General features: G+C 39.9%; 1 protein-coding gene across 1 annotated transcript in view; it reads left to right on the forward strand.

Annotated features, from left to right (window-relative positions):
* The window catches only part of CCDC57 (coiled-coil domain containing 57), a 73,065-nt gene that overhangs the window by 12,606 nt on the left and 36,451 nt on the right, over positions 1 to 24,008 (forward strand). The window contains exons 8-10 of the mRNA XM_070740125.1: positions 12,127 to 12,285; positions 14,164 to 14,326; positions 16,483 to 16,602. Of these exons, the coding sequence (XP_070596226.1) occupies positions 12,127 to 12,285; positions 14,164 to 14,326; positions 16,483 to 16,602 (442 nt within the window). The remainder of the gene's footprint in view (positions 1 to 12,126; positions 12,286 to 14,163; positions 14,327 to 16,482; positions 16,603 to 24,008) is intronic.

Here is a 24,008-nt window from a genome sequence, read left to right on the forward strand (position 1 = left end):
AGGCCAAAAACACAAGCCCAGAACCTCTGCGTGAGCTGAAAATGTGTGCTGGGAGTTGAGCTAGGGCAATGGCTCACGTGCCGGCAGATATAGGTATATTCGTATCACTGTTCTATGTTACTTTCAGCCTACTTTCTACCGAATCATGCTATATCTTTTTGGAATCCTTAGAAAAATGCTAATAAAAGAGAGCAAAACAGAATATAGTTTCTTTGTCCATACTCAGTGGAATAAATCCTGGTTCAAGATTCCCAGGGCTCAAGGAATTAGGTTTTGCTATGTAAAAATAATAACCCAGAGGGCTTTGGTTTGTTGTTTTTGCTCTTTTCTAATGTGTAAATTGGTATATTTTAAAAGAATATACCTTATTTTTTGGAATATATGCACCTTTTTCTCCCTAAAAGGGGCTGAAAATTTGGGTGGGTCTTATACTCTGAATGTAGCTTTCTTTGAAGTTTTTTTTCAGCCCTAACTAGGTGCTAATGATCTTCCCAGCTCTTACCTTGCAGGTTCTTTCATTGTTACTCTCTGCGAAGAATGTTTTCCAAGCCCTTAGTCTTTGCAGGGTTTTTAAATTGCTCTAACTTGCTTCGAATTAGGTTCATTCCAGCCTTAATCAGGTAATAACGATGTTCCCAGCTCTTACCCGCTTGCAAGCTCTGTGAAGAATATTTTCTAAACCCTGTCTTTATAGGGTTTTTTTCATGGCTCTACTTACTCTGAATGTTTCTTTTCAGCCCTAACCAGCTGCTAATGATGTTCCCAGCTCTTACTGGCTTGCAAGCTCTTTCATTGTTACTCTCTCCAAATAATATTTTTTTAAAGCCCTAACCAGGTGTTCTGTCTGGGTCCCCCCAGACGCCAACACCAACCAAAAAGAGTATCCAGACACACTGGTAAAAAGCAAAGGCAGTTTATATAATTCAAAGCAAACACAGGTAACAAAAACTGTTCTTACAGACAGGAACACTATGAAGCTTCACAGAGGTTTCACGAAGGCCAGGCAATAAAACAGGATTCTTGCTGGCAAAAACAACGCTGGAGATAATAAAACCCACGCCTCCCCCAAGTCTTCCAGACTTCTAGGCCACAAGCCAAGATCAGAGATGCCGAGGATCGAAGCAAGGTCACAGGACTCCTAGTTGATAACTCTCCACAAGACTGTAAGGGCGGGCCTGCCTTTTCAACCCTGCTGAGGAGAACCACACCCAAACCCAGCTGTTGCCAATTCAGGGATGGAAATACCTTTCTAATTGGCCCCTTCTTTGAGCTGCACGTCTCTGCCTCATGTCTATTATAGCCTGTGCGTCTTCATCCAATGAATCCAGGCTACTAGCTGGGGGGCCTCAGGCTGCTCTCCCTCCTCTTCTTCCTGACGTTCCTCTCCCCCGTCTGCCTGGTCCTCCCCATCCTGTTCACTGTCCTCCTCCTCTGGGCATGGATCCGGCAGAGATCCAGCCGGTCCCTGAGGAGCCTCAGGCTGAATCACAACACCAGGGAATAAAATAATGTGTTGAAGCAGACCAGACTAAGGACAGTAGCCAGATGAATATCTGGTAAGCAGATCCTTTTTCCTATTTTCCTCTCCAAAAACTAAGGTGCATCTTATACTCCAGTGCATCTTATATTCCAACAAATAGGGTATACAAAAAAGGAATGTGTCAAGAAGGGATTCTTGAGACTTTCTATATAGTAGTAATTATTATTTCCGTACAATACTATACTATGAGCCGGGGTGGCGTAGCAGGTAGAGTGCAGTACTGCAGGCCCCTGAAGCTGACTGTAGATCTGAAGGTCAGCAGTTCAAATCTCATCACCGGCTCAAGGTTGACTCAGCCTTCCATCCTTCCGAGGTTGGTAAAATGAGGACCCGGATTGTGGGGGCAATATGCTGGCTCTGTTAAAAAGTGTTATTGCTAACATGTTGTAAGCCGCCCTGAGTCTAAGGAGAAGGGCGGCCTAAAAATTGAATGAATGAATAAATAAATAAATAAATAAATAAATAAATAAAGTAATACTAAATTAAAGCTGAAATTTCACACGCTAGCAAAAGCGCATAATTGATATATAGTAAATGTGTCTTTGATATGTCTTCAGCTTTCTACTTAAAGGCACTCAGCAGCTTTTAAAAGTTCTTAGAATAGCCTAAAGAATGTGGCCTTTACAGATCAGATCAGAAGAAGATCAGTTGAAAGTATTTACTCATACTTCATGTACTGAGTAGCAGGTCAAGTTGTGCCAAGATGCAGATTTTTTGATTAAGAATATAACTTAAATATATTTTTCTTAGCTGTGCTTCATAGTTTTCCAGTCATGGGTACAGTCTTCACTCTTTCTTCCATTAGAAAACTTACCCTCTTTCATTTCCTTGCAAAACATTTTATTACCATCAAAATCACTTTGCCTTTCTTTGTTAATTGTGCCTTGCTCTTTTTAACTACATTCTCTGTAATTTTTTTCTTCATATACATTGTACAATATTTTTCTCCTAATTTTTGGTAGCAATCTTTTCATCAATATTTTATTTCATTTAATTTTATCAAATCCTTTTTCATATTTCCAATAGTGCTATTCTCCATGTTTCTGTTAACTTTTTGAATGGTTCCAAGTGGTATTTACACCTTTTCCATAGTAGGTGGAGCTAGCATGCAGGATTTTCCACTTTAAAGTCCCTGGGATAGCCGTTTCTACATTGGATTATCAACTGATCTCCTGTATGTGACTTTTGTCCTGGATCTATTCCATTTTCTAATAGTGCTGGGAAAGGGCAGGAGAGAATGGTCGAACCTGGCTCAAACTGCAGCGATCATTGCTGCTCGATAGCTTCTTGGCGGTTTCACCCTTTAAAAGTGCTTAGAGGCAGGAGCTTTAGCTCAAGCCCTTGCAGCCTCTGGCTGTATTCTCTGTTGCAGCATTGCAACTTTAGCAGCTTCCCCCTAAGTCTGTCGCTAGTCCACATGGATTCTGCCACTGGGGTGTGTTGCTGATCAGGGCGTGCCCTTAAGGCTGTGCAGTGATGGCCAAAGCTCTTTGCTCTTGGTTATTATGGAATTCCCCCTATTCATAGCTGCGATAGGAGAGGGAATGGGTTTTACGCATTAGCTGGGCTTTGCCTTTGTTTTGAAACAATGTCGGTTGGCGGGCCCCAGGGGAAGAGCCTTCTCTGTGGTGGCCCCGACCCTCTGGAACCAACTCCCCCCGGAGATTAGAACTGCCCCTACTCTCCCTGCCTTCCGTAAACTCCTTAAAACCCACCTTTGTCGTCAGGCATGGGGGAACTGAAACACCTCCCCCGGGCATGTACAATTTATGTATGGTATGTTTGAGTGTGTGTCTGTTAGCAAAATGGGGTTCTTTTAAATATTTTAAATTATATTTAGATTTGTTATAAATTGTTGTGTTGTGTTATAAATAAATAAATAAATAAATAAATAAATAAATAAATAAAGAAAGAAAGAAAGAAAGAAAGAAAGAAAGAAAGAAAGTGTGAAATCACCTCACAAGCCCTCCGCTCATCTCAGGAGCCACACGTTCAAGTGACTTTGGCCAAAGAAGCCTCGGCTTCTTAATTACTCACCATTTGTGTTGCGTTACATTCTAAAGCATAAAGTGTGGCAGGCCAAAGTCTCCAAGTCAACGATGGCTTTCGTCTGACAGGTGGCCTCCCCTCAAGAAAATAAAGTATGATGCAAAGGAGAGACTAAATATATCATAAGGGTTTAATTTAGCATTCTTAACCACCCCTCCCCCCGGGGGACCCTTTTAATTTGTTTGGGTATTTATTGTGGAATTGCTATTAGATTTCACTTTCCAACTTTTTACCCATATGTGGATTCAGACAAAGGGTACCCCTTCCAACAGATCAGGTATTGTAATTGGCCCCTAAATATTCTGGAGTCCAAGATTTTTTTCACTTAATGTGTGTCCCCTAGTATTATTACCAGTGGAGGTGGTGGTTGGGTTTGTAGTCTCAAATTAGATTTGATTACTGGTTTTAGTAAGCTACAATGAAATATTTCCCCCAATATTTTTGGCAATACAAGTTGTACAGTAACCGGAGTAATAAGAATATTGTTAGCCTTAGCTTTTTGCTGGCATTCTCAATCAGATGTATTTAGTGGATAAGAAGACTTTATCCCCAACTCGGAAATAGGGTTGGAGCAATCAGTGCTTGTTTGCTTGCTTCTTATAGGCTTCTGCAGCTTCAGCTAGTTTTTTCTTGATATTTTCCCATCCTTTTCTCAGAGTTTTCATCCATTCATCCAGGGACATTGAAGTGGGAGATTTTGTAGGTAGTTCTGGCATGGGAATGAACTCCTGGCATTTGGTGATCTGGAAACGGGTTAATCCGGTGCTGCTATGGACAGTGTTGTTGTAGGCTACTTCTGCAAACGGCAGCAGCTCCGCCCAGTTGTCTTGTTGGTAATCTACATAACACCTGATGTATTGTTCCACCATTGTGTTTGTACGTTCCGCTGCCCCATTTGTACTTGGATGGAAAACTGAGCTGAGTCCCTAGATTTAATAAGGTAGGAATTCTCTCCAGAATTGGCGGTGAACAGTGCCCCTTGATTGGAGATTACTCTCTTAGGGACTCCAGTTAAGCAGTAGATGTGTTTTAGGAACAATTTTGGTAGATATCTGACTGACGCTAACCCAAAGTAGGCAACAAAATGGGTTTGCTTGGAAAACAAATCAATAACAGTCCATATCACAGTACAGTAGAACCCCGACTTACGAGACTAATTGGTTCCGGAAGGAGGCTCGTAAGTCAGAATGCTCGTATGACGAAACATTGTTTCCCATAGGAAACAATGTAAAGTCAATTAATCTGTGCAACAACAAAAAAACCCGCTGCCGCCGAACGCGGAAGTTAGCGTTCAGAGACAGCTGCGAAGCGGTGCGCGTGTTTTAAAACATGGCAGCTGGCCTGGGGGGCTCGGGGGCTTCCCCCCGAGCCCCCCAGGCCGGCTGTGACGTTTTAAAACACGCGCGCCGCTTTGCAGCTGTCTCCTGAAGCCGAACGCAGTAAAAAAGCCGTTTGGCTACGGGATGGATTCTCCCTTCTTAACCGGGCAGTTGCAGCTTCTTTCTGTTTAGCGCAGCGTTCGAGCGCTAAACAGAAAGAAGCTGCAACTGCCCGGTTAAGAAGGGAGAATCCACCCCGTAGGCAAACGGCTTTTTTTACTGTTTAGCGCAGCGTTCGAGCGCTAAACAGTAAAAAAGCCGTTTGGCTACGGGGTGGATTCTCCCTTCTTAACCGGGCAGTTGCCGATTTTTTGCTGTTTAGCGCTCCAACGCTGCGCTAAACAGAAAGAAGCTGCAACTGCCCGGTTAAGAAGGGAGAATCCACCCCGTAGCCAAACGGCTTTTTTACTGTTTAGCGCAGCGAACGCGGAAGTTAGCGTTCCGGCTTCAGGAGACAGCTGCGAAGCGGCGCGCGTGTTTTAAAAGGCTTGCCAGCCCCCCCCCCCCCAGCCCCCCAGGCCGGCTGCAACCTTTTAAAACAAGCGGGATATGAGCGCCAAGGAGCTGTCTCCTGAAGCCGAACGCGGAAGTTAGCTTTCGGCTTCAGGAGACAGCTCCTTGGCGCTCGTATCCCGAATGTGAGCTCGGGAGGCGAACAAAAATGTCGCTCCCCTCCCAGCTCTTATCTCGAGTAGCTCGTAAGTAGAGCTGCTCGTATGTCGAGGTTCCACTGTATTCCCTTTGCTATCTTTATGGCTATTTCCTCCCAGGATATGCTGGGATAGGCTACTTGCTGCAATAGTCCCAGTGGTTTCCTGGGCTGGTTTTTGCTGGTGGCACAGGTGGACAGTTTTTCAAGTACTCCTCCTCCTCAGTCTTCGTCTTTGGCCACCAAAATTGCGTTCATGTTAGGTGGACGGCTTTTAAGAATCCAAAGTGTCTTCCCAGTTTGGAGTTGTGACTTCACTGGAGCATTTCCACCTTGAGGCTGGCAGGCGTGTATAGGTTGGACCCTTCCAAGCGAAGCCTTCTCTCATGGTCAGAATGTCCTTGTTATCATTGAGCAAGGTGGCTGCCTTCAATTTCCCAGTCCACTCCTCCTGGCCACAAAGGCTGCTAGTTCCCCCTCTGAGGGGAGAGTGCCTGCTGCTTCTTTTGGTGAGGAGGAGATGACCAGGTGGAACTCCTCTTCTCTTTGGCTGTCATATTGTAGCTTCCTGAATAAAGCATTGGCTAGGAGATTTTTCCCTGCCGGGATGTGCTTCAGTTCGAATTTGAATCGCCTAAAATATTGTGCCTGGCATACTTGTTTGGATGAGAGTTTCCTGGGGGTTTTCAGGGCCTGAGGTTCTTATGGTCTGCCCATACCTCAAATGGTACCTTGCTCCCTTCTAGGAATTGCCTCCAAGTGAGCAGCGCTGCAGAAGGGTGGAAAGCTGAATCAACCATGAGCTGATCAGGATCAAACTGTTAAATTGCTGGCAGTCAGCAGAATTAGCCTGCAGTACTGCATTCTAACCATGACTCTTTATAACTTTACAAGTAGCTTAGGAACTCAAGTACAGAGGTGTTTACAGAACTACTTTGTCCATCCTATTAGTAGAAGATTGTTCTTTCAGTGCAGATATAACTAAGACAGAACAGTGTTGATTCATTAGGACTTTGGTACGCCCTTATTTCATCAGAGTTTCTTGATTATAATATAAGAGTGTAAATGTAAGAATGCATATTGCTTAGGAAATTATAAGTGTACTGTATTAAGAATGAGTTCTAAATAAAACAAATTGCTGACCATTTGTTAATTGTATACTCCGTTAAGAGCTGTTATTCCTAGTCACTGTCCAAAGCAGAACTGTGTTCTAGAAGATCAAGTCTGCCAGATCAAATGTTCTTACAAATTTGAGGTGTGTTATTATTTCTTTTTTGAATTAGAAATACCAAAAGTGAAGGATTTATCTAAGATCACCCATTAAGTAAGATGCAAATAGGGTAGTAGAATGTAGGTCTGCTGTAGGTTAGACTAGATTGTTTTGAGAGTCCAATAAACATATAGTTTTACTAATTATAGTTCAGAGGGAAACCAAATCCTGTTCTCTAAAACAGGACACTTTAAATGTCCTGGAGAAACAGCATTAGTTCATTGATCAGCTAGAAAATACCATCAATCTATAAATGGTTTTCATAATGATTACTCTAAAGCAATTGACTAAAAAGGCATCCTAACATTTTAGATTCAATTGTCTACATAAAGAAAGCATATTCTGAAACACAAAAGCATTCTATACAAAGGTGATAAATCTTGATGGGAAGGTATACAATAGTTTTCCATTTCAATCACTGGCTTTTGATAGGTGCAATGATGATTTATTACAAAATAATTGATGTAACGGTTGGAAGGGATCTTGGAGAGCATCCTGTCCAATGCCCCGCCTTTGCAGAAATTCATTATTACAGCATCTGTTCAGCATAAACAAATACTTCCAAGGGGCTTTCACTACTCCCATGGTAGTTGAACTTCTTTTACCATTAGTATATTTTTTCTAATGTCATCCAGTAATCTTTCCTCGTAAATGTGAAGCCATTGTTTCTTGTTCTGTCTGCACAGACTTCTGTAGAATACTCTTCCAGATACGTGAAGAGTAGACAGCTATTGTCTGTCTCTATCATTATTCATACTATCATTATTCATACATTTTTCCTTCCAAGCCCCTTATAATTATGATTGCTCTCTTCTGGACATGGTACAATTTGCCACCATCCTGCTTGAAATGTAATGCCTGGAAATATGGTGGTTTGATCAACACTTTTATGCTTGATAAAAATACTGCATGGTTTCTTCTTGATGATGTAGCTGGTAGCAATAAAATTAAAAAATTCCACTCATGTGAACTGGAATAATTCTTTTATATTCACTGTCTCACTACTACTCGTGATTTAAAAGCCTTTATTATTAGCCTGTTATATAACTTAATTAAAACATACAAAACATAAGAATCTTGCTGGATCATACCTATGCTTATTTTACCTGGGATCTTGTTTCTCTCAAAGTTTGTTTTTTGTTTGTTTTTCCTTCCCTTGGGACTGGTAATCAGATGCCTGTACTACACAGTCATTGATAGCCTTAACTTAATTTAACTTATATAATGTTGTGTAACCATCTTTTGAAATGGAAGCAGCATGGTGGCTCAGCAGTTAAGACACTGGGCTTCTTGGCTGAAAAGCTGGTAGGCCAGGTTCAAAACCTGTGCTCCACATAAAAAGGTGAACTCTTGTCCTTTCCCCAGCTCCTGCCAAACTGGCAGTTTGAAAGCATGCAAATATGAGTAAATAAATAGGTGTCACTTCAGTGGGAAGGTAACAGCATTCCATAACATCATGCGGGCCAGTTCAGCCTGCAAATATTTTTGGACAGTGCTATTTTAATGTCTTTGAAATAGAGATGAAGGGTAAAATCTAGCAGGTTATAACAGTTCTGGAGAACTGGTATTTGTTTGTTTGTTTATTTGTTTGTTTGTTTGTTTGTTCATTTATTTTGCTGCCCTTCTCTTTAGACTCAGGGCGGCTTACAATATGAGACTTACAAAATGAGGACCCGGATTGTGGGAGCAATATGCTGGCTCTGTTAAAAAGTGCTATTGCTAACATGTTGTAAGCCGCCCTGAGTCTAAGGAGAAGGGCGGCATAAAAACCAAGTAAGTAAGTAAGTAAGTAAGTAAGTAAGTAAGTAAGTAAGTAAGTAAGTAAGTAAGTAAGTAAGTAAGTAAGTTAGCAATGGCACTTTTTAACAGAACCAGCATATTTTGAGCTGAATCAACCTTGAGCTGATGATGAGATTTGAACTGCTGACCTGCAGATCTATAGTCAGCTTTAGTGGCCTGCAGTACTGCATTCTACCTGTTGCGTCACCTCGGCAGAAATTTTGAGTAGTTTGGAGAACCAATAGCAGAAATTTGAGTAGTTTGGAGAAACAGCTGGCCCCAGAGTCGGGTAGGAATAGAGAGTTTGTAATATCCTTCCCCCAGGATTGGGGAGGGAATGGGGATTTTGCAGTATCCTTCTCCAGGAGTGGGGTGGGAATGGAGATTTTGCAATATTCTTCCCCTACCACAGAACCAGTAGTAAAAAAAAAAAAAAATTCATCACTGCACTGCTACCTACAGTCAGCAACGAATAGTGGAGTAAAATCCACGGGGACTCTTCTTTTGAAATGGACACTATTTAGCTTTAATAAGTTTACCTTTTAAACATGATGAGTTCTATGGCCACACAGTGCTTCTATTCTATTCTGAAATGAGGCTTGGGATTAGGTAGGAGCCTGAATGCAGTACTCATTGATGACTCATTAAAGCAAGTCTTTTTTCAGGACCTGTTTCCACAGTAGCCGTACAACTCTGGAAACTTGCTTTAATGAGTGATTATAAAGGTTGTATTTGTGCTCTTGTGGACTCCAATGCAATTTTTATACTAAAATCCAAAACACTGCAGAGCCCTCTATTCCACTTCTATTTCAAACAATTTAATTGGCTGCTCATCTATCTTCTTTAAATACCAGTATTGTAGGTTTAGGTATTATATATCTATGTTAGAGTGGACAAAGAGGATGCTCATGCAGTATCTGAATGTGATTGTGTATAATTATTTCTTGCTATTCTGATTTCTTTCCCTTTCCTGAGAAATCTTTTTACTATTTATCATTTAATTTTAATTTCCCTGACATAGTGAATATTCTTAACAATCTTTGCAACTTTTTTTTCAAATAACGAACCTATTTCAGAACAGATTATTTATTGGTTTATTTGTTAATTCATGAGTTCAAAACACATAAAATATTTGGTCCTACAATGCTTTAGTTTTGCACTTTTTAATTACTGCATTTCTGTTACAGCATTTTTCTCCAGTTCTAGATTAAGTGGGAATCAAAACCTTTGACTTTCTTTTTTTAATAACACATCATTGCTTTAATAACACATCATTGCTAAAAAAAATACCATTTAAAATACTTAACTCTTTAAAATATTACTATGGATTATATACCATTTCATTGACATTTTAACAAACATTGCAGAATCAATATTTTGATGCCATCTTGTCCTCAGGTCATTTTTGTATTCTTTGTATTGGACAGTAATGTTATCAGTTTTCCTGAAGGCTCTCTAGGATATTGCATCTTCTTTAATCAGACTAGACAGGTGCCATGCATCCAAATTTTGATCACATGACTATGGGGATGCTACAGTGGTTGTCATTCTGAAATAAGTCACTCTTTTCAATATTGTAACCTCAAACAGTTACTAAATAAGTTGACTTAGAATCTAAGTCAGTACTAAAAATCTAAATCAAATTGTGACTCAGTTTATACAAAATATTTGATCTTTATTTTTCTCTATTTGGCTTCTGCAAATTTGATAAAAGACATCTAACTTAATGAATGTTATCTAAAATTCACTTGTAGATTCACTTAGAAAAAATCAAAACAATCTTCTAATAGATTGTATTTTGAATTTAGGAACAAATCTATGCTAATAATATACTGTATAGCAGTGTTTCCCAACCTTTTTTGAGCCGCGGCACATTATTCATATTTTCAAAATCCTGGGGAACACTGAAAGGGGGGGGCGGGGCGGGGGGGCGGGCTAAAGAAAAGTTTGGACAAAAAAACCCTCTCTCTTCCTCCCTTTCGCTCTATTTCTCCCTCTTTCTCTCTTTTCCTTCCTTCCCTTCTTTCTCTCTCTCCATCCCTCTTTCTTTCTTTCTTCCTCTCTTTTTTGCTCTCTTTCTCTCTCCCTCCTTCCCTTCCTCTATGTCTTTCTCTCTCCCTTGCTCTCTCTCTCTCTCTGTCTCTCTTGCTATCTCTTTCTTGCTTTTTTCTCTCTCTCTTGCTCTCTCTCTCTTTCACTGTCTTGCTATATGTCTCTTTCTTTCTCTTTGCCTCTCTTGCTATCTCTCTTTCTTTCTCTCTCTTTCTCTCTCTGTCTCTCTTGCTATGTCTCTCTTTCTTTCTCTTTCTCTCTCTCTCTGTGCCTCTCTTGCTAAGTCTCTCTTTTTCTCTTGCTATGTCTCTCTTTCTTTTTCTCTCTCTCTGCCTCTCTTGCTATGTCTCTCTTTCTCTCTCACTTTCTCTATCTCTCTTTCTCTGCCTCTCTTTCTTGCTCTGTCTCTCTTTCTCTCTCTCTCTGCCTCTCTTATATGTCTCTCTTTCTTTCTCTCTCTCTCTCTCAGCTGACTGCAAGCGGGAGCCCTGACGGCGGCAGCTGGACGTGCTGCTGGACACCGTATATGCCAGGCCCGCAGCGCCAGCATGTACGACGTCTAGCAGCACGTCCAACCGCCACCGTCAGGGCTCCCGCTTGCAGTCAGCTGAGAGAGAGAGAGAGCGCTTCCTCTCACCGCCGCCATCTCCCCGCGACTGCCTGCGGCAGCTGCGGCTCCCCCCCCACTCCCATCGCCAGTGCCCTCCCGACGGGCCACAAAGGACACTTGCCGTCGACGCCAGAGGAGCTCCAGCTGGGCGGGGCGCTGCCGGTACTTCCGTCCTGGGGCTCCCGCTCGCAGCTGTCAACCGGCTCCTGCTCGATGCCGCGGTTTTCGGCACTCTCCTGCTGGGCCCCAAAGAAGGAAGGCGGGGAAAAGGCACGAAGAATGGAGCTCTCCTTCTTCCTGCCTTCCTTCTTTGGGGCCCAGCAGGAGAGCGCCGAAAACCGTGGCATCGAGCAGGAGCCGGGGGACAGCTGCGAACGGGAGCCCCAGGACGGAAGTACCGGCAGCGCCCCGCCCAGCTGGAGCTTGGTGACACACCTGGCCATGTCTCGCGGCACACTAGTGTGCCACGGCACACCGGTTGGGAAACGCTGCTGTATAGAGTAAATAAAAATGTTTGCATAAAGAATAAAGCTAAATAGTAACTGTTCCTTCCTGTTTATATTTCTATAGTGCTAATGTTCTATTATATGTACTGTATCTGAAATTTCAGTGAATCCAAATCTATTGTATATGCATAATATTGCATCATATAATTTTAATATATAAATATCTTACTTTAAAATTGCCAAGTTTCATGATGCTTTGACTGTGCTTTTGACCACTTATATAAATTTGATAATTGCCTGTTTTCTTTAAAATAAAACAATTTAAATAAAATTTGAGCTGTTGCTTTTTAAGACTTCAACATGAACTAGAACAACTGAAAACCAACTGGAATTCTCAAGTAGCTCGGATATCCAAGGAGACAGTTTCAAAGAATTTACAGATCCAAGCACAGCAAGAAGACATAGTAAAGCTGAAAGCAGAGGTGGTTGGCTTAAATCAAGACATTGAAAGGTGAATTATTTTTCTTATTAAATCTTTGATTTTTCAAAATATTTATTGATAATTAATCTTGGATTATATCACTAGTGGGCAGCCTTTGACCTGCATGTTGTCCCAAGAAAGGTGTGTACAGGCAGGGTCAAAAAGCAATACAATTGATTTTTTTTCTGTGCATGTGATGACATGTTGAAAAGGGATGGGCTTACTACCTTACCTTACCTTTTCTTAACCTGCATGGGTGCTTCTCCCTCACCCCCCAGCATCACATTTGCTACCACCCAGCATCTTGAAATTGATTCATAGAATCTTGGCAACAAACTGGATGAATTTCAGCAGTACAATTTTCTTCTCCTTAAGAATTAAGGATGGCAATCAGAACAGTTTGCCAGAGGCTTCCAATTCCCTTCCCAACTGTAGCCCTCTGCAAAAAGATCCTGCAAGTGACATTTTTCAAATCAAAAGAGAGCCAGGCAGGGGGTAGGAGGAAGGAAAGGAAGGAAGGTTTCCAATGCTCCGGCCATATTCCCACAAACTCAATGGGGAGGCCAGCAAAAAGTCAGAAGTCCCCTGCTTTTTTAATCATCCTTGGTCATATTGTTTCTCTGTTTAGGGCAGGAAATATCTCTGAAACAGTGACCCAATTGGACACTGGTTTTCTAGTTAATGCTATATGCCAGAGAACTCAAGAGATGAAATGAGAATGCTAAGACTGATAGTTTTCATTATGTCATGCTCTGTTTCAACGTTCTGATGATTTTCCTCTCTTAAAACAATAGAGTTGTAAGGTCAAAGAAAGTTATGCTGGGCATGCTGATTACCATTAGCTAGTCAATCTCAGAAAACTTCAGATATGAAATGAACACAATTAATCAAGAGTTGGCCAGCTAAGTGCTATGATATTAAAACTGGGGGATCACTTGGATGATAATATCATCAAGGGTGAATAAGGACATCTAGAAGGCTAATGTGAGCAGCTGTGGTATATGAGATAGGAAGTCAGTCTAGATTTGACTAAACACAAGTTTTTAATCCTACTGAGCCATGAAGCATACAGGATAACCTTGGATGACTCATTGCACAGCCTAACTAGCATCTGACAACTGCTGTGATGCTATAATGATGGAAGATTGGAAGGAACCAGGTAAACTACAGTAGAACCTGTGGTCACAAAAGTTTCTCACCATGAACAAATTGGGTTCTGACCAAAAAATTCACTTTTTTCCCCTGCAGCCAATTTTCCCTTCTGCGCTATTTTTTTTGTAAGCACCAAATTTCCAAAATTAAGTTCAGGTCACAACCAAATCTTTTTGCGGCCAAAGTTATGGAATGAATTGTGGTTGTGACCAAAAATTCTACTGTACCTGGAGTTTACATGGAGGAGAGATTGTTCAACATGCAAATAAATTGCTATTTTGCTCAGAAAAAAGCTGCAAACTTTTTATTGAACTTTCACACTTTATATAGTATACACTGTCTTTTAACTTTACATACATGCAGATTCAATTTTTGTGTGTGTATTTCCCAGCAGTGGCATATTTTTGCAACATTCCATTTTCTTCCATATTTTATCTACATGAATGTTTTTGTATTTTGTCTTTTCATTTCAGTTTTGAAAGTTAGGTTGTGTGGTATACTATATGTTTCTCACTATCAGTAAATGTATAAGGCTGTTCTTTAAAAAAAATAAATTTAATGAGTGATGCAAGAATTTTTGCCAGCTTGCAAAAAGATTTAAATCATTAATTTTCACTTTGCAAGTTCGGTTTCTAATGGACTGGAATAATATGTCTTAGTGAACAACTGTTTTTAAAATGCATCATTCTTATAGCATTTTAAACGTTAACTTCTAAATTAATTTTAAAGTGATATGTTTTCTTTCCCTTGTATTAGATATAAGCAACAACTCTCCCTTGAAATAGAGAAAGGAGAGAGTTTGGAAAGATCTAAAGTGCAAGGAGAGCTGGAATGGCAGCGGCGATGTGAGAATGCTGAAAGGAATCAGTATCACAAATCAGAGGCTCTGATACAGAACCTGTCAACAGCTAGGGACCAGGTCAGCATTTCTAGCAGCTAAGCAGAGGGTATTAACAGAGACATATTTCATAATGGAATATTTGATGCTTTAATGAAAAGTTTAATGCTTCTATGCTTCTAACAAATACATCAGATGTTCCATCTTATAGGATTAGTGCTTTCTCATTGTAATTTGTTCAACCTGCTTTGACCTGTAACAGGTACTTTATTTTTTAATAATTTATGTATAGTTGTAGGCAACACTGCTAGATTTCAATTTAAGATTTGAACATATTTACCAGCAAAATTGTCTACAGATGTGAGTAGAGCATCATTTTTATGCTAGAGAAAATTGCAGCTTAGTTGGTTACAGCTTTTAAGTAGCAGCACCTGTTCTATGCTAGAAGCAAGTCTTTTTCTCTTTATCTATTTTCTGTTAAAAAATAGGTCCAAATTGAAATAGATGTTGTAACTTGAAAAGCAATAGTTGCTGACAGTGAGCCATTTCCATGATTGAATGCTGAACATCTGAAAATATAGTGTGATGTCAGAGTCTAGCTTTATTTTTATTAATTTATTTTTACATTGTGAGCTGCCCAGCATCATCTGTAGTTGGTTGGCACCTACTCTAAAATTACATTTATTAATTTAATGACATTTTAAATTTCTATAACAGTTAAACATAATATTCATAAAAAGCATAAACCATACACTGACCACAAAATCCATTATCAGAATAAGCAGCACTCCCATAAGTTAAATTCTGGAAAAGCTGTTTTGACTACATTCTAGGACTAGGGTGTCAAACTCACATTGTCACGGTGTTATCATGTGATGTATCATTATTTTTTCCCTCTTTGCTAACTCGCAGGACCCAAGTTTCACACACCTGCTGGGTACAGTTAGTGCAATCCCTATTTGATCCTCCAAAGGTTAACATTTCCATTCTAATGCCTAAATACCGAAATAGAATATTGCTTTTTAAAAAAGGACTTAGAAGCCTTCTGTTAGACCATGTATTATCTACAAACCTGGGATTATACTGGCATTGGCATCTCTCATACTGTATATTTTGCCACAGTATTCTGCACCAACTGCAGCTTCCGTGTAGTCTCTAAGTCAACCTACATGTACCTTATTTTCCGGAATATAAGACGCACCAGAGTATAAGATGTTAGTTTTTGGGGAGGAAAATAAGGGGGAAAATTTGCTTACCAGATATCTATCTGGCTAGAATAGTCTGGTCAGCTTCAGTACATTATTTTATCCCCCTTAAAAAAACCTTATTTGGAGCGACTAACAAGGAAAGAGCTTGCAAGCCAGTAAGAGTTGGGAACATTGTTAACACCTGGTTAGGGCTGGAAACAAACATTCGGAGCAAGTAGAACAATGGAAACACCCCCCCCCCCCCCCCTGCAAAGACAGAGTTTGGAAAACATGTTTTGCAGAGAGTAACAATGAAACAGCCTATAAGGTAGAGTTTGGAAGATTGTTAGCACCTAGTTAGGGCTAGAAAAAAAAGCTGCGAAAAAGCTACATTCAGAGTCTAAGATGCACCCAAATTTAGGGAAGAAAAAGATGCAACTTACACTCCGAAAAATATGGTAGTTTATCAAAATAGTCAAATTGGAGAATGGTAAGGCCACAAGTAATTCAGCAGAGCACTTTGACCTGGATTTTTTTCCATTTCTGTAGGATTTGGGACAATTTAATTTTACTCCAAAAATTAAATTTTATGTACTGAATGTACAGGTATTCCTCCACCTGTGATCATCAATGTGCCTAGAATTGTGGCAGTCATTAAGCAGGATTCCACCTGACCGTGCTTAATTTTATGACCTTTTGTGCAGCATTTTAAGTGAACCTGTTTAAATGGTGAGAGGTTTTTTTTGCCAAAAACTGGAAGTAACAGATTAAAAGCATCACAAAAAAAATCTGAAAATCACAATTATGTAATTTGTAAATGTGAGTCACTTGCCAAGTGCCCAAAATGCAATCATGAGATCAGGGGGTAAAGCCATCAGAATTCCTGAACTGTTTTATAAGTAACTTTGGGGAAGGTCTGTTGAATGATCACTAAATGAAAGGTCCTTAAGTAAGGATGACCTGTAATGGGATATCAGATGTACAAGAAGATAAGAGTGAAAAATTCTTGAAAAATTATTTTTGAGTTACAGTACTTTAACTTTTTTACAGGCTACTGCTGCACTAAAAGAAAAGGAAGAAAAGTTGCATGAATTGGAGGTTCGGTTGTCTACTATAACTCTTGAAAGAGACCAAGTTTGTCAGCAACTTCACTTGCTAAAAGAGAAACAGGTTGGAATTACTTAAAATAATTTATAGTCACTATTATTCTGTGGGATATTTAATCAAACTATTTGATTGCATTAATGCAGAAATTTGATGGATATTTCTCATCAAAATTTCATTACACATGCTTTCATGAAATAATTTATATATAAAATAGGTTGCCTTTTGTTTTTATATATTATTATTATTATTATTATTATTATTATTATTACTATTATTATTATTTATTAGATTTGTATGCCACCCCTCTCTGACCACAACAATACACAAGCACACAGCAGATACAAACTCAAAGTAAACTGCTCCAAACTCTACTGTAGGAAATACAACTTTAGCAACCGAGTAGTTAATGCATGGAATTCACTACCTGACTCTGTAGTATCATCACCTGACCCCCAAAACTTTATCCTTAGACTACCCACTGTCAACCTCAACCAATTCCTAAGAGGTCAGTAAAGGGTGTGCATAAGTGCACCAGAGTGCTTACCATCCCTATTCTAATGTTTCTCTATTATTAGTGCCAATATCATGTATATAAACATTGTTATTTTATTGGTTTATGGGCTATTATTGTAGGTCACAAATTTTCTAACTTTAAAAAAAATCTGGAAAAGTTCTCAATTTTTGTGACCTAATCTTCCAAGATAGTAAAGAATTTAGTATAGAAACTAAGCCTGGAACAGGTTGTGAACTCAGTTCTAGGACTGAATATATACTGAAATATACCCTTTATTCTTTAATCCTAACAACATGACTCAACATGGATTCACAATTCTACAGTTTATTCCAGCTAGTGGATTTTGGAATTCAAGTAAGAACCATAATAAAATGTAGAAAAATCTTTCATAAATCTCATAAATAAACCATCAAACTGAAATCAGGTTGACTTGCAGGAGGTTTATGATTAGATCTATTCTACCTGTAGCCTAGTCAGTAGTGGTCCTGATTCCTTTAAAAGTAGTTTGGGTTGACTCATCAGAGGAGTTGTCATTCTGATTTGATTTATCTGTCTTCTCAATCAAGACAAGAACTATTGCTAAACCAATGTAAAGTATTGTAATCTCAGGTTTTAGTATATAACAATGCTGCACCCAATACACATCTTAATTATCTGAGTGGGACCCTAACTGGATCCTTTCTGCACCCCTTTCCTGACATCAGCAGAAACCATGTAGACAGAGAGGTAGGGAGCTGATTAGACAGTACCAGAAAGCAAAGTCTAAAAAATCTGAAGTTTCTTCTCCATGGACGTATAAGCATTCAGGGACAAGGTTATCAACAAATCATACTATTTGGAATCTCACAGTCCAAATCAAGAACTCAAAAGTTAACTCTTAGAATAAAATAACAAACGAAGGAAGCAAACGTGTTTGCCATCAGCAGTTTGAGGTTTTTCTGCCCTTGCATCAACAGTCTCAATTCTTTACACCCTCGGTCGTGAGCAGAAAGTCATCTCCTTACTTGAGTAATCTGACCCCATCCTTTCCTTTGAGTAAAGCTTTCCAATATGAGGAACCAGCTGCCTTCAGGACCTGGATACTGAAACTACAAGCTGGCACAAAATGCAGCAGCATGAACAGTCCCTAGGGAATGTTACATCACTGCTATGCAATTTCCAGTCCAATTCAAGGTATTGGTTATCATCTTTAAAGGTCTTTATAACAGAGATCCAGGTTACCTCAGGAACCATCTAACCCCAGTGAGATTGTCGCACCTCCAGCAGAAGGGGCATTTTCTGAATCCCATTGGCTAGGGAGATTCAACTGGAGAGTTGCCTCCTGCCTTTTTTAATAGCATTCCTTTTGAGTTGAGATTCACCCCCATCCTCTTAGCCTTAAAAAGCAGTCTGAAAACCCTGCTTTGCCGACTGGCTTGGGCCCCCTATTTGAGTGTCCCATTTTGGGGCTGGCTAGTAGACTAGTACAAGATCTCACCTCTGCCCTATCTGTGCGTTGGTTCTTTTTATCTGTTTTAATATTAAATGTTTTAATTTTTAATGTCTGATGTCTTAATACTGTACTTGTTTTAGTCTGTTATTTGTAGCATTATAAGCTGCCCGGTGCCGCTTGGTAGAGAAATGAGCAGAATGCTAATTAATTAATCAATTAATTGAATGTGCTGAGTTCCAACCAAGCAGCATATAGGAGTGGGAGAAATCATTTATACAAGCCTAGGAAGAAGAAGAAAGTTTCTCTTTGTTCTCCTCTGTCTCTCTCAATCTTCTTCATCTACTCGCTTCATCAGAGCAGCCATTTAGCAAGCACTGAATCTTCAGTGCTCTAAACTCTAGAGTCGTGGCTTGTCCATAAGGAAGCTAGTGTTTTCCTTCATCACAAATCCTATACAACAGGGGTGTCAAACTCAAGGCCCAGGGTGTTGTGATCTGGCCTGCAGGGTGCTTAAATCTGGCCTGTGGGGCCAGCCTGGAAATAGCAAAAGATCAGCCTGCTATGCTTCAGACAGCTAAAATGGGGTGTGGGTGGCCCCAGTGGTTCCCATGCCCTATTTTCAGCCTGGATGGCCTCCTGCAGCACTTTGCCAGCCAAATGGGTTACGGGGAGGCTCACCCCCCCTATGTCCCATTTTAGGCACCAAAGTGCTGCAGGAGGCCATCCAGGCTGAAAATGTTTTGGCCAGCAGGGTGCTGCAGGATGCGTCTCTCCCATTTCCTGCTGGCCCCCACCCCCGTCGTCAATGGCTGGCCAACAGAGGAGAATTATAGTGCTGATCCGGCCCTCAAGGAGATTCAGTTTGAGACCTCTACTATACAAGAACTAATAAAATACTTTACAATGCAAGACAGAAACATGTATACTTTGGGAGCAGTTGTTTGTGTTTTCTAAATATAAACCTGTTCATATGATCCTGAAAATCCTTTGACTCTTAAGCAGAAATCATACTCTGGGAAGGTAAATTTGCAATTGTATTTTGTAAGAGGAAAAAGGAATTAGATCTTGTAGAATTGTAAAATACTACTGTTTTTGACTGCTGAAAAGCATTTCCTGTTTTTAGAGAACTTGTATGAAATCAGGTGGGTCACTGGAAAGAAAACAATGGCAAATTATTTTTAAAATTTCTTCTTAGGCAGTTACCTTAATCATTACTGGCAATGATGTAACTTATATTATTTATGGCTTTATTTACAGTATGTTGCTTTCATAGTGATTTTATGGATGCTTCCAGCTTAATCACTGAGGTTATTCAATCGGTCAGATGAAATAATGCATTTTTTAAAAAAGGAATGGATGATAAATAGCACAAAGTGAAAACAGGTCAGATTAACTGAAATAAAACTTCCAAATTATTACATTAAAAAGATATTTAGAGATTTTAAGGATTCAGTGTCTAATTTTAATAGCATATAATGCTGGCAAAGTATAGCAGCAAATTATGCTGTTGAATTTTGATAGCAACTGAGGAGGAAACTCTGGAGAAGACACAATAACATTGGGAATTGATTGGTGACTTGTGGGTTGCCCATCCCTAGGCTAGATAATTGCTGGTTTCGGCTATTTTTAGCCTTACATCAATATGCATTGTGGCTATCTTTGAAAGGTTTTATATTTCCTGAAAAGGTTGGAGAAAAATAACTTTAGATTATTTGTCCTTCAAGGTTATATTGCATGGGTAACTGGCTTTTAACAGTTTATGATATACAACCAGAAATTGAAGTAGCTCAATCATTCTTTGCAAATATTTCCCCTTTAAATCATTTAGTAGATAAAGCTAGTTAGCTATAAGGTAACACTTTTCTCCTAAGAACGGTATAGTGAAAGCATATTTTCCTATGCAGGAATCTCTACAAGCTGCTTTTTGAGGAATTGCTTAGTCATTTCTTCTAAATAAAAACACTGTTGTAAAATGATGGAGATTTTTTGTGGATATGTATGAGGTACAACAGAAGGAAGATAAATGCAAAGAATAACTGAATTATGGTATAAGTAGGGTAATTATAGAGAAATATATTATAATAATCAAATACAAAAAGGCAATAAATATTACACAATGACAATTTTATTAGCATTTAAAATACAGAAGGCGTTATTTAGGCCAACACGTTTAAAATTTTACTCAATGCAGGAATCCAGTTTCAAACATCCTTGACATTTGCTTTTGCTTGAATATGTTTAATAAATTGTTTCTTGGCCTTTTTGGTTAAGATCATGTATACTGTATATAGTAATGAAGAACTTGGTTTTCCTATGTGACCTGTTTTACAGTTACATAGTTATAATTAGAATTTTAAGATCTAAAGAACAGATTGATGTTCTTTGTATTAGCTCTTCAGTGCTTAAAAAATGCTATGATATATCCTATCAAGTGTCTTAATATTAAATATCAATTTTTAAAACAATCTATTCAAAACCATCATACTATGATGGTCGGGTTAGGAAGAAGTTTCCTAAATCTGTAATTGTGTAGATCTTTTGTTAGAACCAAAGTGACATCAGGCTGTAAAAGCTTTCACATGTAAGATAAAAATCTTAACACACCTTGGAAGAAATGTCCATCTGGGTTTAGTTTCAAGTGGGGAGAAAGACACTGGAAACATGGAGGCTACTTGGAAAGATGGTTTAATGGTGGATTGAACCACATGGTTTGAGGTTCTGGGCAAAAAGAGCTCATGGATAACAGAGGGAGATAGATTTATGCCCACTCTGGGCCCCACGTTGGAGCTTCCTCTTCCTGTATAAGAAATCTTTCAGCGACTTTCAATACCATCGACCACGGTATCCTTCTGCGCCGGCTGGAGGGGTTGGGAGTGGGAGGCACTGTCCTTCAGTGATTCTCCTCCTACCACTCCGGTCGGTTGCAGTAAGTGTTAGTGGGGGGTCAGAGGTTGACCTCTAGGTCTCTCCCTTGTGGGGTGCCTCAGCGGTCGGTCCTCTCCTCCCTGCTATTTAATATCTACATGAAACTGCTGGGCGAGATCATCCAGGGGCAAGGGGTGAGGTATCATCAGTATGCTGATGATACGCAGCTGTACATCTCCACCCCATGTCCAGTCAACGAAGCAGTAGCAGTGATGTGCCAGTGCCTGGAGGCTGTTAGGGTCTGGATGGGTGTCAATAAACTCAAGCTCAACCCTGATAAGACGGAATGGCTGTGAGTTTTGCCTCCCAAGGACAATTCCATCTGTTCGTCCATTACCCTGGGGGGGGATTACTGACCCCCTCAGAGAGGGTCCACAACTTGGGCATCGTCCTCGATCCACAGCTAACATAAAGAACCATCTTTTGGCTGTGGTGAGGGGGCGTTTGCCCAGGTTCGCCTGGTGCACCAGTTGCGGCCCTACCTGGATCAGGAGTCACTGGTCACAGTCACTCATGCCCTCATCACCTCGAGGTTTGACAACTGTAATGCTCTCTACTTGGGATTACCTTTGAAGAGTGTTCAGAAACTTCAGATCGTGCAGAATGCAGCTGCGAGAGCAATCATGGGCTTTCCCAGATATGCCCATGTCACACCAACACTCTGCAGTCTGCATTGGTTGCCGATCGGTTTCCAGTCACAATTCAAAGTGTTGGTTATGACCTATAAAGCCCTTCATGGCATCGGACCAGAATACCTCCGGGACCGCCTTCTGCTGCACGAATCCCAGCGACCGATTAAGTCCCACAGAGTTGGCCTTCTCCAGGTCCCGTCGACGAAACAATGTCGTCTGGCAGGACCCAGGGGAAGAGCCTTCTCTGTGGCAGCCCCGACCCTCTAAAACAGGGGTCCCAAAACCTTTTACACAGGGGTCCAGTTCACTGTCCTCAGACTGTTGGAGGGCCGGACTATAAAAAAACCCCTATGAACAAATCCCTATGCACACTGCACATACCTTATTTAAAGTAAAAAACAAAATTGGAACAAATACAATATTTAAAATAAAGAAGAAGTAATAAAGTAATTAAATAATAAAGTAATTTATACTTCTTTATTAACAAGTAAATTTAAACTTAAATCAACAAACTCCCTCCATTTCTCCTTCCTTCCTTCCTTCCTTCCTTCCTTCCTTCCTTCCTTCCTTCCTTCCTTCCCTCCCTCCTTACTCTCCACTTCTCTCTTCCTTCTCCCTTTTTTCTTCTCTCTCATTTGTTTCATTTTCCTCTCCCTTGTTCTTTCCCTCCATCATTTTCTCATTTTTCTCTTTCTCTTTTTTCTCTCTCCCTCCCTCTCTTTAGTTTCTAGGTGGAGAGTAATTGATTGATTTATAATTGATTCCATGACTTTACATGGGACGCAGCATAGTGATATTGGTCTGTAGTTATCGACAAGAGAGGGGTCTCCTTTTTTGAAGATGGGGATGACCATAGCTTTTGACCATAGTTTGGGAAGTGTGCTGGTTCTGAAGGATTTTTTGAAGATTATGCTCAGTGGTTCAGCTATAGCAGAAGAGAGGTTTTTTAGGAAGTATACACATAGGCCATCTGGTCCGACTGATAGAGAGGGTTTAAGGTCACTAAGGCTTTTTCAACTCAGTCTTCACTGAAGTCTATTTGGGTTAGACTTTGTGGTGAGTTTGTGGTGCAAGAGATAAATTTGGGGGATGAGCCATTGCTGTTGACAAAGACAGAGCCAAAGAATGAGTTCAGGAGGTTAGCTTTGGATGAATCGTCGTGGCATTCTTTGTTGTTGGGTCCTTTGAGAGGTGGGATAGGTCTAGAGTCCTTGAGTTTGTTGTTGACAAAGTTGTAGAAGGCTCGATTGGATTTGGAGCGCAGGAGGTTTTCCTCTTGTATGCTGTGGTAGTTGAGACATTCTGCTTTTATTTGGTTGCATATGCTTTTATAACGGCTTTTGAAGTTTGCTACTTGTCCTTTTTTGTTTTTACGCCAGAGATTTTTTTTTTTTAGTTTGTAATTTTCTTATTGAGAAATCATGTGGTGATTTCTGTTGCTAAATGGGTAGAGGACTAATCCTATCCTGAGGCCATGTCTTTTGTGTTGTAAATAAGGTGGCCCAGATTTTCTGAGGCTATTAGCAAAGGTGGGGGCTGATTTCCAAGAACATGTTTCTCCTTTTCTCATTCAGGGAGTTATAATATTCTGTGTTTTAAACATTTTCTAGAATATTTCATTCTTCTAGGAGAGGCATGAGTACTAACTTCCTACACATATTAACACGATTCATTGTTGTTTTTTACCATGTTGCATAAGATGTCTCTTTTTAATTACCGAATTCACACAAAAGGAGTTTTGTATAAATACATAACACTGTTCTGTGTTGTCAAAATATTATTACCATTTCCAACTGTTAAATCAGATTTAAGCTTTTCACAGCATACGAATCACTGAAAAATATTACTGTACTTCTGAATCTTGCCAATGTTTCTGATACTGCATTTGCTTTCTCTTTTAGAGAAATATTTTTTCACTATTAACAGCCATTTCATATATACTATCAAAAATACTGAGACTGTTTTG

This window comes from Erythrolamprus reginae, chromosome 2 (genome assembly GCF_031021105.1).
Source record: "Erythrolamprus reginae isolate rEryReg1 chromosome 2, rEryReg1.hap1, whole genome shotgun sequence".
Lineage (NCBI taxonomy): Eukaryota > Metazoa > Chordata > Lepidosauria > Squamata > Dipsadidae > Erythrolamprus > Erythrolamprus reginae.